We start from the raw sequence: 21,557 nt of genomic DNA on the forward strand, positions 1-21,557 counted from the left end.
ATTTGCGAGCATTTGGGAGCTGGGTGGCAGGCCCCCAAAGAGTCAAAAAGCAAAGAGTGCAAAAAAAACCAACTACACAGCACTTTATTATTATTATAACAATATAGTAATAAAAGAATGATCATACCGGGGAAGTCCTGTCTCAGGCAACTTGGAAAGGCATAGTTAGGCTCCCACTACTAAACTTCTTACTATTTGCTTCCGTTCCTTTTCTATCTAGTGGCTCCGATGTGTAACAGTATGCAGAACCACCTTAAATGACCCCCTCTCTAACCTGATCCTTGTCCCCGGGATACAAGTATTTATATCATAGGCTACATTTCAGAGATGTGCTGTTCTTGTAAGTCTTCTCCTGAGAATAGTGTTCTAGGAGAACGTTTCATCAGGAGGGAATAAGAGCGGATGAATGAGAGAACCCCAGCAGGTTTGAGGAACCGTATGAAGCCCCGGAGTTATTTAAATACATATTTAACATTTACTGAATATAGCTTTGATTGCAGGAGAAAATTAATTAAAGCAGACAAAGGCTTCTAATCAGATGTGTGCTATCTGACCTTAATTAGACCTGGCTCTGGGGCCATCCCAACAAGTTGATTTGGAGAGGAGCAGAGACCGCTGTTTATTGGAATGGCAATAATTTGGGTTTCTTTCATTGACTCCTGGTGTGAAGACCTGGAAGCCTGCTGTTCTCTAAGAGGCAGCGTGGAAAGTTTCCAGGAAAGGCTCACATTCCTGGGGCAGCTTTGGAATCTACTTTCCATTGCAACCCAAGTCAGCCTGCCTTTGGGACTTGACTTAGTACCAACAAAATACCAGCTCTCAAAGGCAGGCTCCCCAGGCGGCAGCAATGGCAGCTGTGCTTGGGATTGGGTAGGGACCCTGGCACTGAGCGCCAGTCAAGATGCTGGAAGGCATTTCCCCTGTCTTACCTTCCCCATGTTTAAAGCACTAAGGGCACCGGAGTCCAGAGTCCAGAGTCCGGAGGTGCCAACTGAGAAAATGAAGTCTCATCCCAGGTCTGGGTTCTATAGAGCAGAGACATGGGGAGGAGGGGGAGGGAAATTGCTGACATCCTCTTCCCAAGGCTCCCAAATTTCCAAAAAGCATAACTGCCAGTCACCTAATGAAAAGGAGAACCTTCCATGGGAATTTAAGGAGATACAAAATGAAAGCAACGATCCGAACTCTCTCAAAAGCAGAGGTATGTTTCAAAATTCCTCTCAGAGCTTGGCGTATCTTTTCTAGGAAGTGTGGGTAAAAAGAAAGAGAGACTGGATGGGTATCCTGGAAGAGAAAACGGGAATTTCAAAGCCTGATTCCTGAGGCTGAGGATGTAGTGCCATTGCACTAGCCCTAGAGTGGACCAGGCCCTCAGCTTCACCCCGGCCCCCCGCACTCTCCGTGATAATGCCAGTGCTCTGGAGCTAGACACTGGAAGACCAGAAGGACTTCCTTGGCTACATAGCTTGTTTGAAGCCAGCCCGGGCGATATGAAAAGAAAAAGAAATATCAAAGCCCAGGTTGCCCTGAAAACCTAACAGCGGGCCAGCATGCTCCCTGACCGTGATAGCTGCCATCTGTTTCGGCACCTGTGGCATATTACCTGGGCTAACCTTGCCAGTTTCCATGGTATCATCCTAGGCTTACAGATAGAGGAGGTTCAGAGGTGTTATGGGACTGGCCAGGATTAGGTGGCAAGTTTAGCCAATGGTTGAGCCCAACTCCATTAGACCCAGACTCCATAGTCTGTCCTTGTCTGTCCCCAAGTATCGAACCTGGCAGTACAGTGTCCACCATCCTCATGAATTGGTCAAGCGGCGGCCGCAGTGGCAGCCAACTATTCCAAATGTAAAAACAGGTGATGCTTTGATCCCCGAATTCATCTCGATGTCCCCTAAGTCTCTTTAAAAGTGAACAGACCTTTATTTCCCCCTCTCCCCCTATTTTACTTTTACCTTTCAAGAAAATAAAAAGGTACCAACCAGAGTCAGAAACAAAGCCCTTTCCACCTTCTTCATCTGACCCATAGAGTTGCTGGAGGCAAGGGCCAGGCTGGGCCAGGCTGGACCAGACCAACTAAAGAACTTTTTTCCCCAACTCTTGCTCTCCTAGTTCCTGACAAACAGCCCCAAAAATACACCCTTGTTGAGTTCATGGGAAGACATGTCACATGGTCAGAACAACTGTGTGTTAGTCTTGAATTTGCTACGTAGTCCCAGGTTGGTCTTGAACTCAGAATCCTCCTGTCTCAGCTTGCTGAATGCTGGTATTACAGATCTGTGACACTATTCCCTGCCAGGGGATCCTTAAAAAAAAAAATCCCATCAAGTCATTCTGTTCATCAAAACCTTCAGTGTAGTCTCGTCATCACCCTTACCCTGACTTACAAAAGACCACTTTGTCTGGCCTCTACCCTACCGTGTTGGATATGGTTTGTCCCTCACCTCACCCCACCAAGGTTCGCATTGGAAATGTAAGCCCCAGTGTGGCGATATTAGGAGGTACTAGCACCTTAGGGAAGTACAGCCGAACGGGAGGTCATTGAGCCATCACAGTCCTGTCCTCAGATGGGGCTAAAGTTCCTAAGAGATTCATTATACAAAGCCAGACCAGATCCCTCCTCAGTGGCTGGCTGGTTTCCTGTCTTGTCATGTGATCTGTCCTTCTTACACATGTCCCCACCCTGGTGATGCCACAGGACCTTGCTGGACTGAGCACCATGCAGTTTGGATCATGCACAATTAAAACTGTAAAATTAAGTCCCGGAGAAACAGCTCAGTCGGCAAAGAGCTACCACGCAAGCACGAGGGTCTGGTTTTGAGCCCCAGAGCGTGTTTTAAAAAGCTGAGCACAGTGGTTGAGGCTTATAGTCTCAGCACCGGGGAGACTGAGGCAGGGGGAGCCAAGTTCAAACATAATCTGCTAAGCATACTAGCTCCACAGACCATTTTCTTCTTCTTTAAAAAAATACTTTATTTTATGTGAATGTACATTGCATGTGTGCAGAAGCCCTTGGAGGTCAGAAGAGGTAGTGAATTATAGAACTGGAGTTATAGACACCTGTGAGCTGCCATGTTGGATGCTGGGAGCCAATGCTGGGTTCTCTTTAAGAGCAGGAAACTCTCTGAACCTCCGAGCTGTCTCTCCAGCCCCAACCATTTAATTTTTCCTGACAGAATGGCTTTAGCAACCAAAACTAATTCATCCAGTGTGTTCTTTCCAGAAGAACTGGAGGATGCTACTTCCTGCCGAAATGCTAACGTGTAACAGAAAGCACACACGTACACACACATACACACACATACACACACGTACACGCACATACACACACATACAACTCATAACTGTCACAGGAAAAAAGAACAATTTACTCATATAAACAACTCTGTGTGAGGTCAAGCGCTATCCTGCAACATTTTAATTATTTGTTGATAGGCTAACAACCCCGCTGGACTCCAAGCTGTCTGGGAAATAGGACCGCTCTCCATGTCTTATGTCAGATCATAGTACAATGCATAGTACATGCCTGTCGTTCAATACCTGTATCTGGAAGGGGAAGGAGGGAGGGGGAGGGAAGGAGGGAAAGATGGAAGGAAGAAAAGAAGGGGGAAAGGAAAGAGGGAGGGAGAGAGAAGGAGGGAGGGAAGGAGGGCAGGAAGAAAGGAGGGAAGGGGGACAGAGGAAGGGACTAAAGAAGGGAGGGAGGGAAGGAAAAAAGGAGGGAGGGAGGGGAGGAGGGAGGGAGGGGAGGAAGGAGGGAGGGGAGGAGGGAGGGATGGAAGGAGGAAGGAAAAGAGGGAGAAGGAAGGAAGAAAGGAAGGAAGGAAGGAAGGATTGAGGGAAGGAGGGAAGGAAAGAAGGGAGGGAGGGAAGGAAGAAAGGAGGGAGGAAGGAGAGGAGGGAGGGAGGGGAGGAGAGAGGAAGAGGAGGAAGGGGAGGAGGGAGGGGGAGGAGGAAGGAAAAGAGGGAGAAGGGAGGGAGGGAGGAAGGAAGGAAGGAAGGAAAGAAGGGAGGGAGGGAGGAAGGAAGGAAGGAAGGGAGGGAGGGAGGAAGAAAGGAAAGAAGGGAAGGAGGGAGGGAGAGAGGGAGGGAGGGAGGGACGGAGGGACGGAAGGGAGGAAAAAGGCCACACAAACCTGATGTGGTAGCACATACTTGTCATCTCAAACTCAGGAGGCAGAAGCAAGAATCATTTGCAAGTTTAAGGTCATCCTGTGCTGTACAGTGAGTTTCAAGCCAGCATGAGATATAAAATAAACCGTGTCTCATTAAACTAAAATTAAAACTTAAAAAGCTAAAGATATGCTTTAAAAATTTAAAAATGTATTTCATGTGTGTAATCTACATGTGTGTAATCTGCATGTGTGTATCTGTCCCAGGCACTTCTCTGGGGCCCATGGAAATCAGAAGAAGGCATCAAAGACCCTGGAGCTAGAATTATGGACAGTTGTGGGCCACCATGTGGTGCTGGGAATGAAACCCAGGACCTCCGCAAGAGCAACAAGTGCTCTTAACTGCTGAGCCATCTCTCCGGTCCCTCTTTAAAAAGCTTATTAAAAGTAATTAAAATAAGTAAAAATTAGGGCGTTTCTCTAATTATCCTCTAGGCCTGCTTTCCCCCCCCCCCTTGGTGAAAATTCCCCTTAGACATTTCTCCTGCTAGTTACAATGTCTTCTCCCTAAAGAATACCCAGCAGCACCAACTTCTAAAAGACGGCGGTAATTAGGAAGATAATTGGGAAGGGATAATCAAGCAAATGAAACAGGAGTTTTGGAACGCAGTGGGGATGCCGACTTGGCATAGTCACAAGAATTGTTTGTCCATCTGGGTCCTCCAAGAAACAGATACCAAGACAAGATTAGATGTGTCTGAGATTTATTAGGGAAAACACCTGTGAGGGAAAACGGGACGGGAGCCAGGAGGAGCAACAGAGCACAGATCCACCCATATGAAGAGGAGTGGGAAGGAAGGCGGGCTGGGTAGAAGCATCTTAGATGGCTGTGCCATTGTAAAAATAATCCTTGCAGGGTTATTGGAATCCCTACCCGTCACCCATCAGAGGTACGCCTTGTCGCAGTGTCCCCAGGGCTTAGCCTGCCTGCCATGGTTCTGCTGGCATGCTCAGACTGGGTTAGGAGCAGCCCGTAGATGTCGAACAGGCACAAATGTGGTGATATAGTCAGAGTGTGGCAGCTGGGGCCCTGTCCTTTCCGCTCCTTGGAGGTGGAGACACTGAGAGGTGCTTTTTTTACATGGCTATCCCAAGTTGTGTCTTCTCTTCCATTTAGAACCTATGTCTTCAACATCCATTTGAGGGGCATCTGCTCCTCTGCCCATCTTTGAGTTCTTATAGTATTGCCTTTACCCTTTCTAATATAAATCAATGCATGTGTGTGTGTGTGTGTGCGTGTGTGTGTTGTGTTTTTTTCAAGAAGGAGTCTTGCCCAAGCTATAGCTCTCTTGAGCACACACCCAAACACAAAGACATTTGCTCAACTATGTTCATAACAGCTTTGTTCATAATAGCCAGAAATGGAAACAATCTACAGATCCCTCAACCAAAGAATGGATAAAGGAAAGGGCTGGAGAGATGGCTCAGCGGTTAAGAGCACTGACTGCTCTTCCAAAGGACCTGAGCTCAATTCCCAGCACCCACATGGTAGCTCACAACCATCTGTTATTCTAGTCCTAGAAGATTCAACACCCTCCTCTTTGGGCACTGCACATATTTGGTGTACAGTTATAGAGGCAGGCAAAACCTCCATACACATAAAAATGAAGAAATATAAATATTCATTTCCTTTCTACTTTCTTTATAGATATATAAAGGAAATATATATATATACATATATATATATATGAAGGAAACATGGTACATTTACACAATGGAGTATTACTCAGCTCTTAAAAAAAGACATCATAAAATTTGCAGGCAAGTGGTTGGAATTAGAAAAAAAAAAGCATTCTGGCCTAGGTAACCCAGAAAGACAAACATGAGGGGTGACCAGCCCAATTGCCAGCAGAGACACTTCCTCCAGCAATTGATGGGAGCAGACACAGAGACTCACAGTCATCATCATGTGGAGAGAACCCAGATTGGACATCTCCATCGGGTCCTTCCCCTTGGAGCTTGGGGAACCCCTTGGAAGTGGGATAGGAAGGATTATAGGAGCCAGAGGAGTGGAGAACAACAGGAGAACCCAGCCCACAGAATCAACCAGGCAGGGCTCCTGGGGCCTCACAGAAACTGAAGCTGCGGTCACTCTTTGAGTTTGAGGCCAGCCTGGCCTACAGATTGAGTTCCAGGATAGGATCCAAAGCTACACAGGGAAACCCTGTCTCAAAAAACAAATAAAAAAAAAAAAAGTAAAGCTATGACCAAAGTTTCCACATCTTTATTCTCTGGGTCTTGGATATCAATCACTTCCTGCTCAGAGGAGAGAGCATGCTACAGGACAGGGAACTATGCCTGCCTTCAATCTAACGCTTTGCCCTGGAAGCAAACGTAATTTTATTTCTATAAATAACACTGTCTTTTCAGCTCTATGCCTAAGATGCTCTGCTTTTCAAGGAATTTTTCAGCCCCAAAATAAACAGCTGTAGACAGCCTTCCATAGGGTGCATCTATGAAAGAGTTCGTTTGGTTTTGATTTGTTTCATTGGTGCTAGGGACCGAACGTGGGGCCTCATGCGTGCTGTATATAAAACATCCCAACTCCTCTTCCACAGTTCTTTCCCCTCATATTCTTTTTGTTGTTGTTGTTGTTTTGGTTTTGGTTTTTCGAGACAGGGATTCTCTGTAGCTTTGGAGCCTGTCCTGGAACTAGCTCTTGTAGACCAGGCTGGCCTCGAACTCTCGGAGATCCGTCTGCCTCTGCCTTCCGAGTACCAGGATTAAAGACGTGCACCACCACTGCCCAGCACCATCCATGGTTCTTTAAACTGGCCAAAGATCAGAATCACCTGAGGTGCTTCCCAATCTTGCCAGTGCCCCTCAGGAGTGGGGTGCAAACCCCTGTCTGTCTCTGACAGTCTTTGTAGCATGCCTCCATGGTAGGTTCTGTCCTCCCCACCTCCAGACTAAGGAGCTGAAATCAATTGTGCAATATCCCCACTGCACCCCAACAGGGAACAGAATTAACTCAGACCCCAAATCTCTCTCAAATGCATGTTGTGAGTGTCCTCTGTAACATCTTTTGACAGTGTAGGTCAAAGCATGGTGATTCACCCACACATAGACCCAAGGAGCAGACTATCCTTGAAGCAGCAGGAAAGGTCCCTATTCCATCTCTTCCAGGCAATGGAAACACAAGTCCTGTATCCTTGAAACCTCAATTCTCTTGACTCTTCTCACATCCCCATATAGACAAGGGTGCACACACACCAGAAGTCAACACCTTTGATCACCATGACTATACATTTCAAATACTTTTATTTCTTGACCCTGCTCAGGGCTTAGATTTCTGTGAGTCTAAATGAATTAGATGAAATTTGATTTTTTTTTTAAAAAGGGGGGGGACAGAATGAATTAAGCAGACAGACACAGGTGAACAAAAATAGCTTGCCTACTCCGTCAAACTCCGCTTTGTAATTTTTGATTTTATTCAAGTTCCAGACAAAACAACTCCACATGATTCTCAGTGAGGCCGGGAATCCCAAAAGAGTTCTCTTCTTTATTAGAGGCGCTAGCCAAGTTTTTTCCCCAAAAAAATACTGAATCAAGAGCTCCTTTTTGCTGCCACTCTCAGCAAATCTGGAGCTGCTGACATCTTGGGGGAGGGTGGAGCAGCTGTCAGGCTCCCCAGGTTCTAAGGAAGACAGACTTTGTCCCGGCTTGCTGTTGGCCGGGGACAAGCGGTCCACAGTCTGGATTTCTTGTCTGGGTTCTCTCAGCTCCGCCACGCCCCTTGTCAGAGCGCCTGAGCCCCAAAGTCACAGCACAGACCAGCTCAGGAAGCAGCTAGTCAATCACAAGGAGTCGGGAATTTCTGCCGAACAAAGAACTCCCGCGCTGGGAAACTTTCTGGCGGCAAGTCTTTTTCCTTCAGTCCCAGGGGAAAGGCAAACCTCTTGCACCTAGTCCTGGCGAAAACCAGGGCAAAGCAAGTGTGGTCAGCCCAATCATGGCGGAACGACCCCGCGCCCACAGATGCTGTTTTTCATACCAGCTGCATCCCGAGCTAGGAGTGGAGGAGATGGTGATTAGTACTGGCGGTGGGCGGCTCGGTCGGAGATTTCTTAAGAAGAAAGCTCTTTGAATGAGCCAATGAAAGCTGTTGCCAGGGAACCAGATGCCACGAACAGGCCACTCCAGCCGCGTAAGAATACAAGCATACAAGCCTGGGATTGCTGGAGTGAGCATTAGGGCGCGTTTGGCAGCTGAGTCCTACCAGGCCGGTTAACCCTTTGCGCACCTAACCAGAAGCAGACTGTCGGGAGGAGGATGGTAAAATCCAAAGAGCCAAGTCACCCGGGCTGCTAGCACCTCCCACTGAAATGACTACGGCAAAGCTGTCCTTCCTGTTTGACTGACAACTCCCCCGGACCAGAGTTAGGATGGGTAGGTATCCCCAGGGGAGATGAGCCAGGGCTGGCAATCACATGATTGCAGAGGGCAATGCTCGTGTTACTACACTAATGATTCCTCCCAGCTTGTGGCCGGGCTTCTTCTGGCCATTGGCCTCAGGAAAGCAGATTCTGCTGCCACAGTGTGTTCTGTGTGATGAGGAAGAGCCGCTTCCTCCCTCCCTGTATCCCCAGAGCCTCCTGGACCAGCCAGAGACTGGCAGCCTATCCTCATTTTTAAAATGCTGCCCGGAGAGGCATAGGCACAGGCTAGCCCTCTGGAGAAATGAAGGACAAGCAAAATCGCCATGGGTGGGTCTCCTCGCCTACCTCCCAGAGATGCATACTGTCTTGTCCCTCGTCTTCCGTTTCCTTTTTTCTCAACACCAAACAGGCCTTCACACTGGCGTCAATTTCTGCACTGCCTGGTTAAGCAATCTCTACAGAGAAGCTTGAAAATTAATTCACAAGAGAACCTGTGTGTTTCCCTGAAGGAATCCATGCAAGCTGACCATGGGCAGTGGGGAGTCCCTGGGAAATTAGGGGCTTCTTGGTTCGCAATGCAAACTCTAGCAACGTGTGGACTTTGAATGTTCTGGAAACACCCAGGCTTCCTGACATCTTTTGCTTCACTATCAGTTCTGGCTCTGTTGGGGCCACAGATGGGGGTGTAACTTGAACATTCAAAAACAAAATCTTACTAACGTGAGCAGATAACGGAAGGAGAATGTGTATTTTAACTTGGCGATTTGTTCCCAAAGATGTCTTTTCTGTATTGACTTAGTATTTCTCAAATGATTAGGGAATAGTTCATAGACAGATCCCTTGGAAGTCAGAAAACAGAAATTATTCTTGTCACAGAGTTAAACAGTGAGCCGGAGGGCAACTGACGGAGAAGTGTCTGGTTGTGTAGCCTAATTCCCTTGCTGCCTCCTCTGTGGGAGAGTGACCTTCAGAGCATCGGTTTGTACGGCAAAACTTCCATCCGTGGCCTGATAGTAGGAAGCTGTTCCTGTGAAGTCTGTGTTATGAGACAATATTGGCTGCACATGCCTTTTGTCGGGTATTTTATCCTTTAAATAAGCATCATTCTAACAATAAGCAATGAAACTTTGTTTTGCTTTGTTTTGTTTGAGACAGGGTCTCTCTATGTAGCCCTGGCTGTCCTGGAGCTTAGAATGTATCAACTCACAAAGATCCTCCTGCCTCTGCCTCTAATCTCAGCATTTGAGAGGCAGAGGCAGGTGAATATCTTGAGTTTGAGATCAGCCCAGTCTACACAAGTTCTAGGCCAGCCAGGACTACACAATGATACCCAGTCTCAACAAGCAAACAGGACTGTAAACCTGTGACACAGAGAAAACATTCTCTTTTCCATCTTTGCGGTTTAATGGCTTGAGACCAGCAGAATCTGTAGGGTTTCTGAGAAAGACCTGTGTGGTCTGGCTCCTGTTAGAACTGCCCTCTCCTCCCTGATCAGTTCTTGGAATTGTTACTTTTGTTACCATTGATAGAGCTGCCCTTATCAGTCCCTAGAAATTGTTACTTTTGTTGCCATTGATAGAGCTGCCCTTATCAGTCCCTAGAAATTGTTACTTTTGTTGCCATTGATGGAGTGCCCTAATCAGTCCCTAGAAATTGTTACTTTTGTTGCCATTGGCAGAACTGCCCTAATCAGTCCCTAGGAATTGTTACTTTTGTTGCCATTGGTAGAACTGCCCTAATCAGTCCCTAGGAATTGTTACTTTTGTTACCTTTGATGGAGCTACTGGCCGAGTCTGCTGTTATTAAAGAACCAAGAATGCCCGTTGGTGTTCTCCTACCAACTTGCTGTCTACCCACCATAAGCTTGAGAGTCCGCAGTTATGAGTGTCCCTGCTAGAAAAGGAAACCTGCAGCAAAGATGTTTAGAGGAACTAAGCATTTTCGACTCTCAAAGCAAACCTCTCAAACAGACCCTGAGTAAGCAGATCCCTGGTGCTGAGCCAGTCAGGGTATGTGGCCTTGACTTACACTTAAGAGTAGAAAGGCTATGGGGGCCAAGACAGCAACCTTCTCCCTTCCTAACATTCCAGAGTATTCTGTGTTGCTTTCTGCATTGTCTTCCTTCACATCTGACCAGACTCACGTGAAAAATTAACTCTAGAACCTGAATAAGTCAGGTACTCATCCTTAGCAAGCCTGTGCTTCTCCCAACAGGTCAAGAGGGTTGAATCTCCCACACTCTTTCTGCCTTTGTTTACTGAGCCTTGGGTTGGTTGATGCTTTTAACCTGTGAGTCTAAGCTTTGTACTGCAGCCAAGAAAACTACCAGCTACTAAGACAGGCTTTGACCTAAACTCTTAATGCTCTTTATTTATATCTCTTAATGGCTCAAAGATAATTACTCATCTCTTTGAGCGTGCTACAAAGTGAACCGCTAAATGTTTAGTGAGCAGCTACTATGTGCAAGGGGTGACAGAGGGGGGTGTAGAATAAGGCCTTCTGTGAAAGAGCCCTCACGGTATAAGGCAGCATGACGTGTCAAAGGCAGAGGCTATCTTTTTAGGGTCTTTCAGTTTTGGTTTTTTTCCCCTGGAACCTGTGTTTGGTGTTCGTGGCGATCACTGTGCTTAGCTCTCTTGACCTTCAGTTCACCTTTCCTGTAGTTCAAGAAGTTGAGAGCTGACCCCGACAAATCTACAAAAAACACTTTCAAAGAGGAGCTAGACAGGTGATGTAAGAGTGGATGGAGTCTAGAAAGTCAGGTCAGAGGGCAAGCGTCCGAGAGGGAGAGAGAGAGAGAGAGAGAGAGAGAGAGAGAGCAGCATCCCAAGACTGAAGGGGAGACTATGCCCTGTGCCGCAATTGTGGCACCTTCCTGAAAGCCAAATATTAGCCTTGAAGGAGTCTCTTAGGGATAGTGACCACCACCTTAGTATAAACAACAAGTTAGAACCAAATTCAGGGAAGGTCCCATGTCACCTCTGTGTAGCTTTGTGAAACTATTCTCTCTGTGCTCTTCAGAAAGTTAAGACCGCAACGGTGGATCCTGTAGACCGAAGATAGATAAAATTACACAAACACACTTTTTGTAAAGGGGCAAGGGGGAAACAAAAATCCCGTTGTCATCTCCCAGAACACTTTTGCAGAGTGGCATCCATTGAACCCAAAGACTTTGAAACTAGGGACAAATTCCCAAACACTCAGGGGGTGAGGCATCTATTTCCATCGTTTCATGTGGTTTTTATTTATTTACAGAGTACCATGGTTATTCATGATGCTTTACAAACCATAAAAACACGGTCTCCACCCTATAGAATTTACAGTGTAATTTAAACATGCTCACCGCATGGGCTGACAGGTCAGGCATGCCAGGGGGTGGTGGCCGTGTTGTATAACACGGGTGTGGAGGGTTCCTTCTCGAGTTATAAATACTTCCCGGTTACGAGAGCCTTTCATCTGGGATCCCCAAGCACTTTAGAATGGCAATAACCTCGATTGCTTTCTGAATGCACTTTCCATAAACTGTTGTGGGGACTGGGTAAATGCCTTTAAATGCCTATTAATTGATCCGTAGATCTGCTCATTGTCCATATGAAACAGCACGGATGTAAACACGATGATTTAGGAGAGGCCTGCTGTGGCTTGGGGTCTGTCTGCTCACAGATTACAACCCCAGCGAGGCCTAGCTGCCTTTCCTGGGCCTTGAGAGGGTCACTCAGACACCTGGGTGTTTTTCTCAAGCAAGATACTTGAGAAACTAGACTGGAACGGCCATCACTTCCTGGTGTCCCATTCACTGTCTGTGGACAAATCAACGTTTCAGAGTCTGTGGGGCTCACACAAAGAACGTTCGTGGGAGCCAGAGAAGCAGAGTCACCGCTCAGCTGGCAGCTGCGGCTCTCTCTCAGCATCCTCCCGATACTGTAATTTAAAATTTTCTGAGGTGTCTCACACTCTTTTTAGCAATGCCATTTCTAAAATGTTGAAGGTTTCTGTTTTCTTGCAGCTGATGGAGTTTCTCTTTCTGTACCTCGCTCAACGGTCATATAGCAGCTGACTAGTCACTCCTGACCTGTCTGACGAGTTCAGTCAAGTCCAAGGGAAGACTGGCCCGGGTTACAAGTCCTGAGAGTTCACCCAGAGGTTCATGAGATAAGCACCCTCCTTCCCATCACCTTTTACAAGTTTCTCAGACTTCCCTTTCAAAAGCCCCAGATGGGATCACATCACCCCCCTGCTTTGAAAACCCCGTCTAAGTGGGCAGCAGGACCAGGAATTCCAGATCACCATGGCTACGCAGCAATTTCAAGGTCAGCCTGGGATATACGAGACCCTGTCTTAAAACAGAGGACGGGAAAGGGCTAGGGAATAAAAGCCAGTGTGTACCTGACCTTTATGGCGATGGCCACCAGAGAGGTCACCCATTTGCTGTGTGCCTGCCTCCTATAATGTCTTCTTTCATCCTTCCCCCTCTCCACCTTCACATCTTCCCACTGAACTTCCGCCCTTTCAGGTCCCACCCTAACCCTTCCTATCTGTAGTCTTCCATGGCCCCCCATTCATGCCCCCCAACACCCTCTGTCCTCCAGCTCTGGGAACACAGCTGTCTTTCAGGGAAGAGGTACTCTTCTAGACTAGGGCTTCCTCTCTGCTGTAGTTACCACTTAGGAAGCTTTGTGAAGGGTCTTCTTTTTTGAAGAGGTATTAAAAAGGTATTGATAGGTGTGACTGTAGCCTAAGACCCCTGGAAATTATTTAGAGCCCTGGTTTCAAAGGGTTTTGTCCCACTTGTTGTAAGCAGGTCATTTCAGGCTATGCTGACATCTTGGATTAACAAGTGTTTGATTCAGTTTTCGAAATTTTACTATATATTTGAAAAAATTTAGTTGTGATAAACGATACAGAGGTTTATCATTCTTAACCAGATTTAAGTTAACAGTTCCTTAGAACTAAGAACACTTAACCTATGGTGAGGCACTCTCCAGAGGCTTTCATTTTCCCAAAGGCAGTTTGCACAGAACACTAACTTTGCATATCCCCCATCCATCCCTCTCCTCCCTCGGTGTCTCCCCCTCCTCCCATCCTGTCCCCAACCTCCGGCCACCACCGTCCCCCTTCCTGGTCCAGTGAATCTAACTACTCTAGATAGGTCATGTAGGTAACATCCTCCATACCTGACCAATATTGTCACTAGCGTATCTCATTTGGCATGTCCCCAAGGTTCATCTGTACGGTTGCACATTTCTGAATTTCTTTCTCTTTTTAAGGCTGAATAAAATGTTTTATTGTCTACATATGTCAAATTTCATCCAATCGTCTGTGTGTCAATGGATAACTGGATCGATTTCATGTGTTAACTGTTTCAGTCGGTGCGGCTATGAACACGGGGAAGACAAATCTGGGCATCTGCTTCCAGAAACTCCTTTGAGGAATATATCCAACCATGGACTTACTGGACAATGTGTTGATTATATGCCTGGTTTTTGTTGTTGTTTATTTTTTGTTTTATTTTGTTTTGTTTGTATAGCACTGTTTTATTTTAATTATTATTGCTTGCTTTTTGGCTTTATTTTGTTTTTTGAGACAGGGTTTCTCAAAAAAACAAACCAAAAAAAAAACCCTTGTAGCCTTGACTGTCCTGGCTCTGTAGACCAGTCTGACCTGGAACTCAGAGATCCACCTGCCTCTGCCTTCCAAATGCAGGGATTAAGGTGTGTGCTACCACCATCGTTCTGCAAGCATGTGCCATTTTAAATGTACAAGGGTTTTTGAGTTTTTGCGTCCCTCATCAATGCTATTTTATTTTGCTTTGCTTTGTTTACAGCTTCCCAAGTGTGAAGCATTACCTCACTGTTAATTTGATTAAACTCATTTTTGAACCTCTGTGGTCAAGATTTTAATTCCCCAGGTGCACTCAATCTCGTTTCACAGCATGAGGTCTAACACTAGGAGGTCTGAGCCTGCCTTGCGGTGGGGGTGGAGGGCAAAGACCTGGAGCCCTGGGAAGACTCCACGGAGAGGAAACCGATAGGTAGGTAGGCCCGCAAGTTGTTGCGCTTCTGAATACCAACCATCAGGGGGCATCCACACAAGCCATTTGATTTCCCTGGTCAAAAGGGGGTCCTAACCAATCACAGGGTCCTCTGACTTCCTGGCCCCCACTGGCTTGTTTTGTGCTCATCATCAAAGAGAAGCAAGCAAGGGTGCCAAGTGATGTTCATTATGCAAGACAGTCACACCTTGCAGGACTTTTAACATTCTAGGCCCAAGAGTGGTGTGGTATGGTCCTGGTGTGTGGGAGGTGCGGGGGTGGGGTGTGTGTGCGTCTGGTATAGTCTTGGTGTGTGTGTGTGTGTGTGTGTGTGTGTGTGTGTGAAATAAAATGTCCCCCATTGAGAACCAGAAATGCAAAGAAGTCAGAACTTGCCGGTGTCTCCCAGTCACTCACACAAAGCAGCCATGAGTAAAATGAAGCCTTCTGTCCAGTTCAGGGGATCCTGGGGCACAGCCAAGGGACACATCATGAGTGGCTTTTTGTGACCTAGAGGACTCTCTGAGTCTGTTAATAGTTGGCAGTGACAGGCTCACATGTCAGGGGAAAGGGAAGACGCTTGTTAAAAGCAAGATGAACACCCATTAGAAAAAGACACCCCAACACAGCTTCCCACCCCACCTCCTACCCCCCAGGTCTTGGTCCAGTCCCTTCAATGTCCAGTGGACAGCTTCCCACCCCCACCCCAGCCAGTGGAGCAGCAGTGCCTTTGCCTGGGTTAAAAGACTTTATTTCCCTGTGCTGCTGTAGCAACCAGGAAACAACCTCCCTTCACAATGAGAAGGATGTGGTGTCTTGGCCCAGATTCGCAGATGCATGTGGTTCTGTAGCAAAGCAACCAGGTCTCAGGGACAAAACAAGGGCTCACAGGAGCCCAGGGTATACAGCCTGCTGTCTGAGGAGCCTTGCAGTTCTGCTCTCCTCCCCACAAAGATGTGCTCTGTCTAAACTGTGTGGCTGGGAGATCCTGGGTTTCTGTGAGAGGGGAAATACATTTCATAAAAAGCCCAATGTTCGGGGTCTCTTTTGGTTTGCTGTTGAGCTTTGGAAACCCTGAGGCGTGACCAGTTTTCAGCCTTCAAAACCGAGATGAACTGCTCTTGAGAGAGGGTGTAGTCAGGGAGGAAACATGCTCGGTCTCTCTCTCCTGAGCCGGGGACATGGGAAGTTGGTCCAGGACAAACAGAAGTTGGAAGTCTATTTTGAACCAGAGGTGAGTCTTAGAACTTGGGGGGAGTGGAGGGAGAGCACATTTTGAGCATGGGGAGGGACATTCTGTCTTCCCAAGCTGTGTTTTGGTAAATGTTGGAGCCAAGATGGTAGAGATCACTGGCAGATCTTCCCTTTTCACCTGACCCCCATAATTGCCACGGGAACAGCCTGCCTGGCTCACCCTCACGCCCTATTGCCTTTGCTTGAGCCTGAAGGAGAATCTGGATTGTCTGGAGACTGAAAATTTGGTTCAAGACCAGAATTCCCACCTGGTCTGTAGGCAATATTAGGAGAACTGACTGCTATTGCCTTTTAGGCACTGTGCTCTGAGGCTGAAATGCTGGTGGTTTATTTATTTATTTATTTGTTTTTTTGCCTTTGGGTGGTTGTTTTGAACTTTGTGGAATTCAACACATGGGATTCATATTTCATGGAGGACAAAAGAAATCTCATTTTTGGAGATTTTTAAAGAGGTGGCATAATTTAACTCCTGAGGCCCACCAGGAACAATAAACACTTTGGGGTACTTTGGAACTTCATAGGTCAAACAGAGAGCTCTATCCTTGTGGAGGTTTGCCATGATATTTGACCTTCACTGTGTTAAAAGATATATAAAGTTTCAAAGGACTTCAGTGGCCGATGGCACACACTTACAAAGTATATAACTCTTTTATGGGCTCCTATATATAGCCAAATTAGGCAATGTTCCATGATCTGGAATGTATAGGTAGCCTCTCTGTGCGTAGCTGAAATGGCAGTGGGCTGGAATGGTTTCTCATATTTAAACTGGCTACTAGTCCAAGCCGTCTATCATCCTTGATAGTTCTGACTGCTTGCTTGCTTGCCTACCAGGAGATGCAATTGGCCTGTAACCTGTACTGCGCTCTGTAGAAAGTCTGCAGGCAGGCATGGATCTCCTGAAAGTTGCGTGGAATAAGATGGATTTGTGCGCCAAGTTCTACTAACTTTTGTTATTGTGTTGGGTTTCTGTGTGTGTGTGTTTTAAGATTTCTTTTATTATTTTTAATTAAATGCAGGTGTGTATAGGATTGTAGAAAGTGGAAGCCAGAGTCTGACCCCACACACTGTCCTCTGACCTCTACACATGCCGTGGCACTTGGTTGGGCATGTGTGTACACAATTGATGTGGGATTTCCCTCTGTATGCTGTGATTATCACTGATTAATAAAGAAACTGCTTTGGACCTATAGCAAGGCAGAACTTAGCTAGGGGGAGGGGATTAAACTGAATGCTGGGAGAAAGAAGGCGGAGTTTGAGAGAAGCCGTGGAGCCACCGCCAGAGACAGACAGGGTGAGCCACGAACCTCATGGTAAAATATAAAATACCGGAAATGGATTAATACTAGATGTAAGAGCTAGCTAGCAACATACTTAAGTGATGGGCTAAGCAGTGATTGAAATAATATAGTTTCTATGTGATTATTTCTGGAGTCTGGGCGGCCAGGAAACAAACAAGTGGCCTCCTACAACAACACATAAATAAATACACAGTTTTGAAAGCTGAAAACTTTGCAGAGACAGTGTTTGCTACAGAAGGATTTTCCACAGTGTCTTAATCAAGGCATTTTCCTTTCCTTAAAGGACTATTTGAACTGGAAGTCCCCGGAAGACTATGTCCTAGTCAGCAAACCCCAGGATGGAGACAGTGCCAGCCAGCACTCCTGGAGCCTCTTTCTTCCTAAGACCTTCAGCACAAGAAAGGGGGCGCTGATCCTGTACTCAGAGGGGTTAGCTGTGTCAGCGTGGACACCCAAAGAGAGGAGAAGAGGTCACTGGAAGAAGCCAGACCTTGAACTGCACACGCTTCAAGACCTCAAAGAAGCCATCTTGGCTTATGGAAGGAGACAGGTGGGTTTGGGAAAGGTGCTGGTGATGTGTTCATAAATGCACCTGCAGCTTTGAATGCAATTTCTTGGTCCCCAGGGCATGAAACTCAGACTTCCAGCTTTGTCTATATGCCAAGAACTACTGTCATGAGGCTCACAGATCGTTTATGGGGAAAACTTCAAAAGTAAAAGGACTCTGGTATTATCAATTCATATTTCTCTTTCAGTTACGGGGACACCAGACTGTAATCAGAACCCACAAAACCCTGCTCACAGCCACGAGTATCATAATTCAACCTCTGATGCTCCTAGCTTGTGGAAATGAGAATTCTTTAACTATTTACCTTGAGTCTTTTGGCATCAGCAGAAGTTAACTACTCTTTCTGTTCTGCATTTACTGTTAAGGGGAATCTCTGTTGTCCTCTGGTTCATTCTGTCTGCATGCATGGCCCCTGCTTTCTAAACCACATGCATCAGCCCTTTGGTGGAGGCCCTGAAAGAGTCTGTGAAGATGTATCACTCTGAAATTCTAGATTGGGGATGGTGGGGAGGGTGGGTTACTCCCTAGTCTCAAAGGCTTTCAGTCCCCATAACACTTTAGCTCTTGATAGCAGACCCTTCACATACTGACTCTCTCTTCCATGTCTATCCGTGTCCCACTTCATCCCACCATCTCAATGATGGACCCCTCAAATCCTCTTCTAATGCAGACTAGCTCGCCCCAACAACCCCTTTTCTCAACTCAACTTTTGTGCATGTTTCTGGATAACTCCTACACATTCTTCAAAACAGAACATGTCACCTCACAATCTTCTTCCTCTTCCTTGGGCAGAAACACACCCCGGCTTCCTCCTTCCACATCCCATGGTGCATTGCAAACTAGTCTCTTAGAGCAGCGAATGGGATGATACCTCCTCTAGGGCAAGCACTGTGCGAATTGGTTGTGCATGCTTTCAGTGTTTCTTAGTTAGTCTCCCACTGTGGTTACCAGGTGTCTTAATCACGCTGCAGACCCTCCGAAAGGAAAACCTCTTCTGTCCCCTCCCTCTCAGAAGTTGAGAGACATAATGGCCCTGATCAAATACCCCACTGCCCTTTACCATGAAGTCATAAATTCTCGGTTGAAAGAGAAATATTTATTAAATGTTTACTGCGACTTTAAGCTATTGCTTAGTTTGGTCGTCCCAACGCCCCTGTGAGATACAGGCTTTCTCAGCAACCTTCCTTGTCCACACGTATCTATCCTTTAAAGACAGGATTTCACTGTGTAGCCCAGGTTGGTCTCCAATACTTGATCTTTCTGCTTTAGCACCACGCTGGCTCTTTTGCAGATAAGGAAACCAAAGCTTAAAGGGGTGGTGTGTCTTGCTGAGGTCAGTGAGTGAGAGAATCAGGATCCAAACCTGGGTTTGGACCTCTCCCTGGCTAGCATGGGCATCCTGCTGTCTATGAACTTGAAGGGCCTCCAGAGGTCATTGTGCCTGGCCTGCTTGTTCTCTTGCTCTGCTCTGTTTATGGGGTTGAACAAAGGCGCCATACAATTCCAGAGACATCCATGCCAACATCCCAGCTCTTTGCCAGTAGGGCACATTGGGAGAAGACCACGAGAGGAAGAAGGGAAAAGCCTGGAGAGTTCCCCTTCCATTCTTCCCCAGTTGACAAGAAACACCTGCAGTCCCACACCTGCTCCAGACTCTTGTGGGTAACCCTCAACCCTGCTCTTCTCTTTGTCCTTCTAGAAAAGGGTGGAATCAACTCCCCAAGACTGTGGATCTCAATGTTGCCTCAATATCTATTTGACTTTTGCACACTCCAATCACCTGTAAACAATGCCTTAAATCAAATTCCTTCTGTGTTTAACATTTGTTTGTTTGTGAGGGTGTATCTGCCATGGTATGAGTGTGCAGGTATGTATGTGTGAGAATGCACACATCATGAAACACATGTAGAAATCAGAGGATAATTTACGCAAGTCACTTCTCTTCTTCCACTTTGCTAAGCCGGCATCCTCCTTGTTGCTTCTGCTGCTGGGGTTTGTTTTCCAGCCTAGCTGACCCAAAGCTCCCTGACAACGCTCCTGTCTCTCCCTCCCATCTCACCATAGCAATGCCAGGATTACAGATGCATGCTAAAGCACCCAGATTTTTCAATATGGGTTCCAGGGACTAAACTCAAGTCATCAGGTGTGCACAATTAACACCTTTACCTACTGAGCCATCTCCCTGACTCTGGAGAGCATTTATAATAATGACTAATACCGAGATTTGCTGCACCTGTTATCATTCTAATTGCATGATAGCCTTTTTAATTCTTTATAAGGTTTGATCTATTCTCCTAGAGTGTTAAAGCATACATACATTTTACCCTTTTTATGTGACAAACATGCTGGCACCAAATACATTCACATTATCGCACAACCATTACAACCATCTATTTCCACACTTCAAAAAAATTACAAAAAGTGGGGCTCATGGGCCCAGCTGTAGAGACACTGGGTCTCCCCGATTCAACTGAGCTAGGAACTAACCAACCAGTAGCCATGACAACACCTAGCAGATCACAGATAACCAGTAGATAGAGGTTGAGTGAGCATATTCGTGGCCTGCATTGTCGTGGGGAGCCACAACATCCATCCAACAGGAGGGCACATCCTGGTGAAGAATTCTAATTCATGTTTCAGTGACATGATACAGGCAATCTTCGAGACAAGCTGGAGTATATGCAGTGGAACAGTTGAAGAGGGGGAGCGTTCTGATTCTTGTATTATTATTGAGTTATTGTATGTATTTATGGGGTACAGAGTGATAATTAGATGCATATATAAAGTGTGTTGTGATCAAACCAAGAGAGTTAGCGTCCCATCAGAAACATTCAAGCTGAGATATCTCACAGCTTCCCTTAGACTTTGTCCTAACCTCTTTTTTTGCATAATTTTTCAGTTATTTTATTAGTATGGGTGTTTTGCTAGCATGTATTCTGTGTATCACTGCATGTATCTCTGCACGTATGCATGCAGAGCCCTCCAGGTCAGAGGAGCACATTAGATTCCCTGAAACCATTACAGACAGTTGTGAGCCGCCATGTGGGTGCTGGGAACTGAATTGCCATCTTCTGGAAAAGCGACTATTGCTTTTAACCACTCAGCCATCTCTTAAGCCCCATCTTAAACCTCTTATTAAGCCGGTAAAGTGATCTGCATCTATAGTCCTGTGTACCCGGTTGGCTGAGGCAAGATCTTTAAACCCAAAACTTCAAGACCAGCCTGGATTCAAGACCAATCCAAAGCCAGAAACAACAACAATGCATACATTAATTTTTGACTTATACATAATGACTGTACAGACTTACGAGGTACAGTGTGGTGTTTCAGTACACATGTGCTATGTCTGCTCACACATACGTGTGTGCAAACAGGAGAACTGGTGTTTGACCTGGCTTAGCATCCCATTCTGTTTGGAGCCTTGGAGCATCTCCCTTTAGTTATTGATAAAATAGGCAGTTGGTTCTTGTGAGCTACAGCCACCCCACTGTGCTGTAGAGCACCAGAACTTTCTCTTTCTGTATTCTTCTTGCCTCCTCCTAACACACACTCCTACCTAGCGGTAGAGCACTAGAGTGCTAGTCTACAGCCTGGTCTGCTTCTTACAGCATCCGCGAGGGACTCTCTGCAGGTGTCAGGTGGGGAAATGAACTGTAAAGAGCTGAGAACAAAAACTCGATTCAAATTGACTTGGTCAACCTGGACCAAACCTTCTAGAGAAGTCTAACGCCAGGTGGTGTAACGCCAGCCTATTTAAACTCAGTATAATTTAGGAAAAAAAAGTTTCCTGGCATAATATAATCCCCAGTGCACAAGAGGCATAATTACATCAGAATTCATCTCAGGGTACATGCC

The 21,557-nt window shown here is 46.3% G+C and overlaps 1 protein-coding gene across 1 annotated transcript in view; it reads left to right on the forward strand.

Annotated features, from left to right (window-relative positions):
• Nucleotides 1–8,267: 8,267 nt before the first annotated feature.
• LOC121459044 (uncharacterized protein KIAA2012 homolog) overlaps nucleotides 8,268–21,557 on the forward strand; it is a 102,929-nt gene continuing 89,639 nt past the window's right edge. Inside the window, exons 1-3 of the mRNA XM_041668545.1 lie at nucleotides 8,268–8,339; nucleotides 14,968–14,982; nucleotides 17,418–17,684. Of these exons, the coding sequence (XP_041524479.1) occupies nucleotides 8,268–8,339; nucleotides 14,968–14,982; nucleotides 17,418–17,684 (354 nt within the window). The remainder of the gene's footprint in view (nucleotides 8,340–14,967; nucleotides 14,983–17,417; nucleotides 17,685–21,557) is intronic.

This window comes from Microtus oregoni, unplaced genomic scaffold, assembly GCF_018167655.1.
Source record: "Microtus oregoni isolate MIOR12 unplaced genomic scaffold, Mior012 000018F_ref0000195, whole genome shotgun sequence".
Lineage (NCBI taxonomy): Eukaryota > Metazoa > Chordata > Mammalia > Rodentia > Cricetidae > Microtus > Microtus oregoni.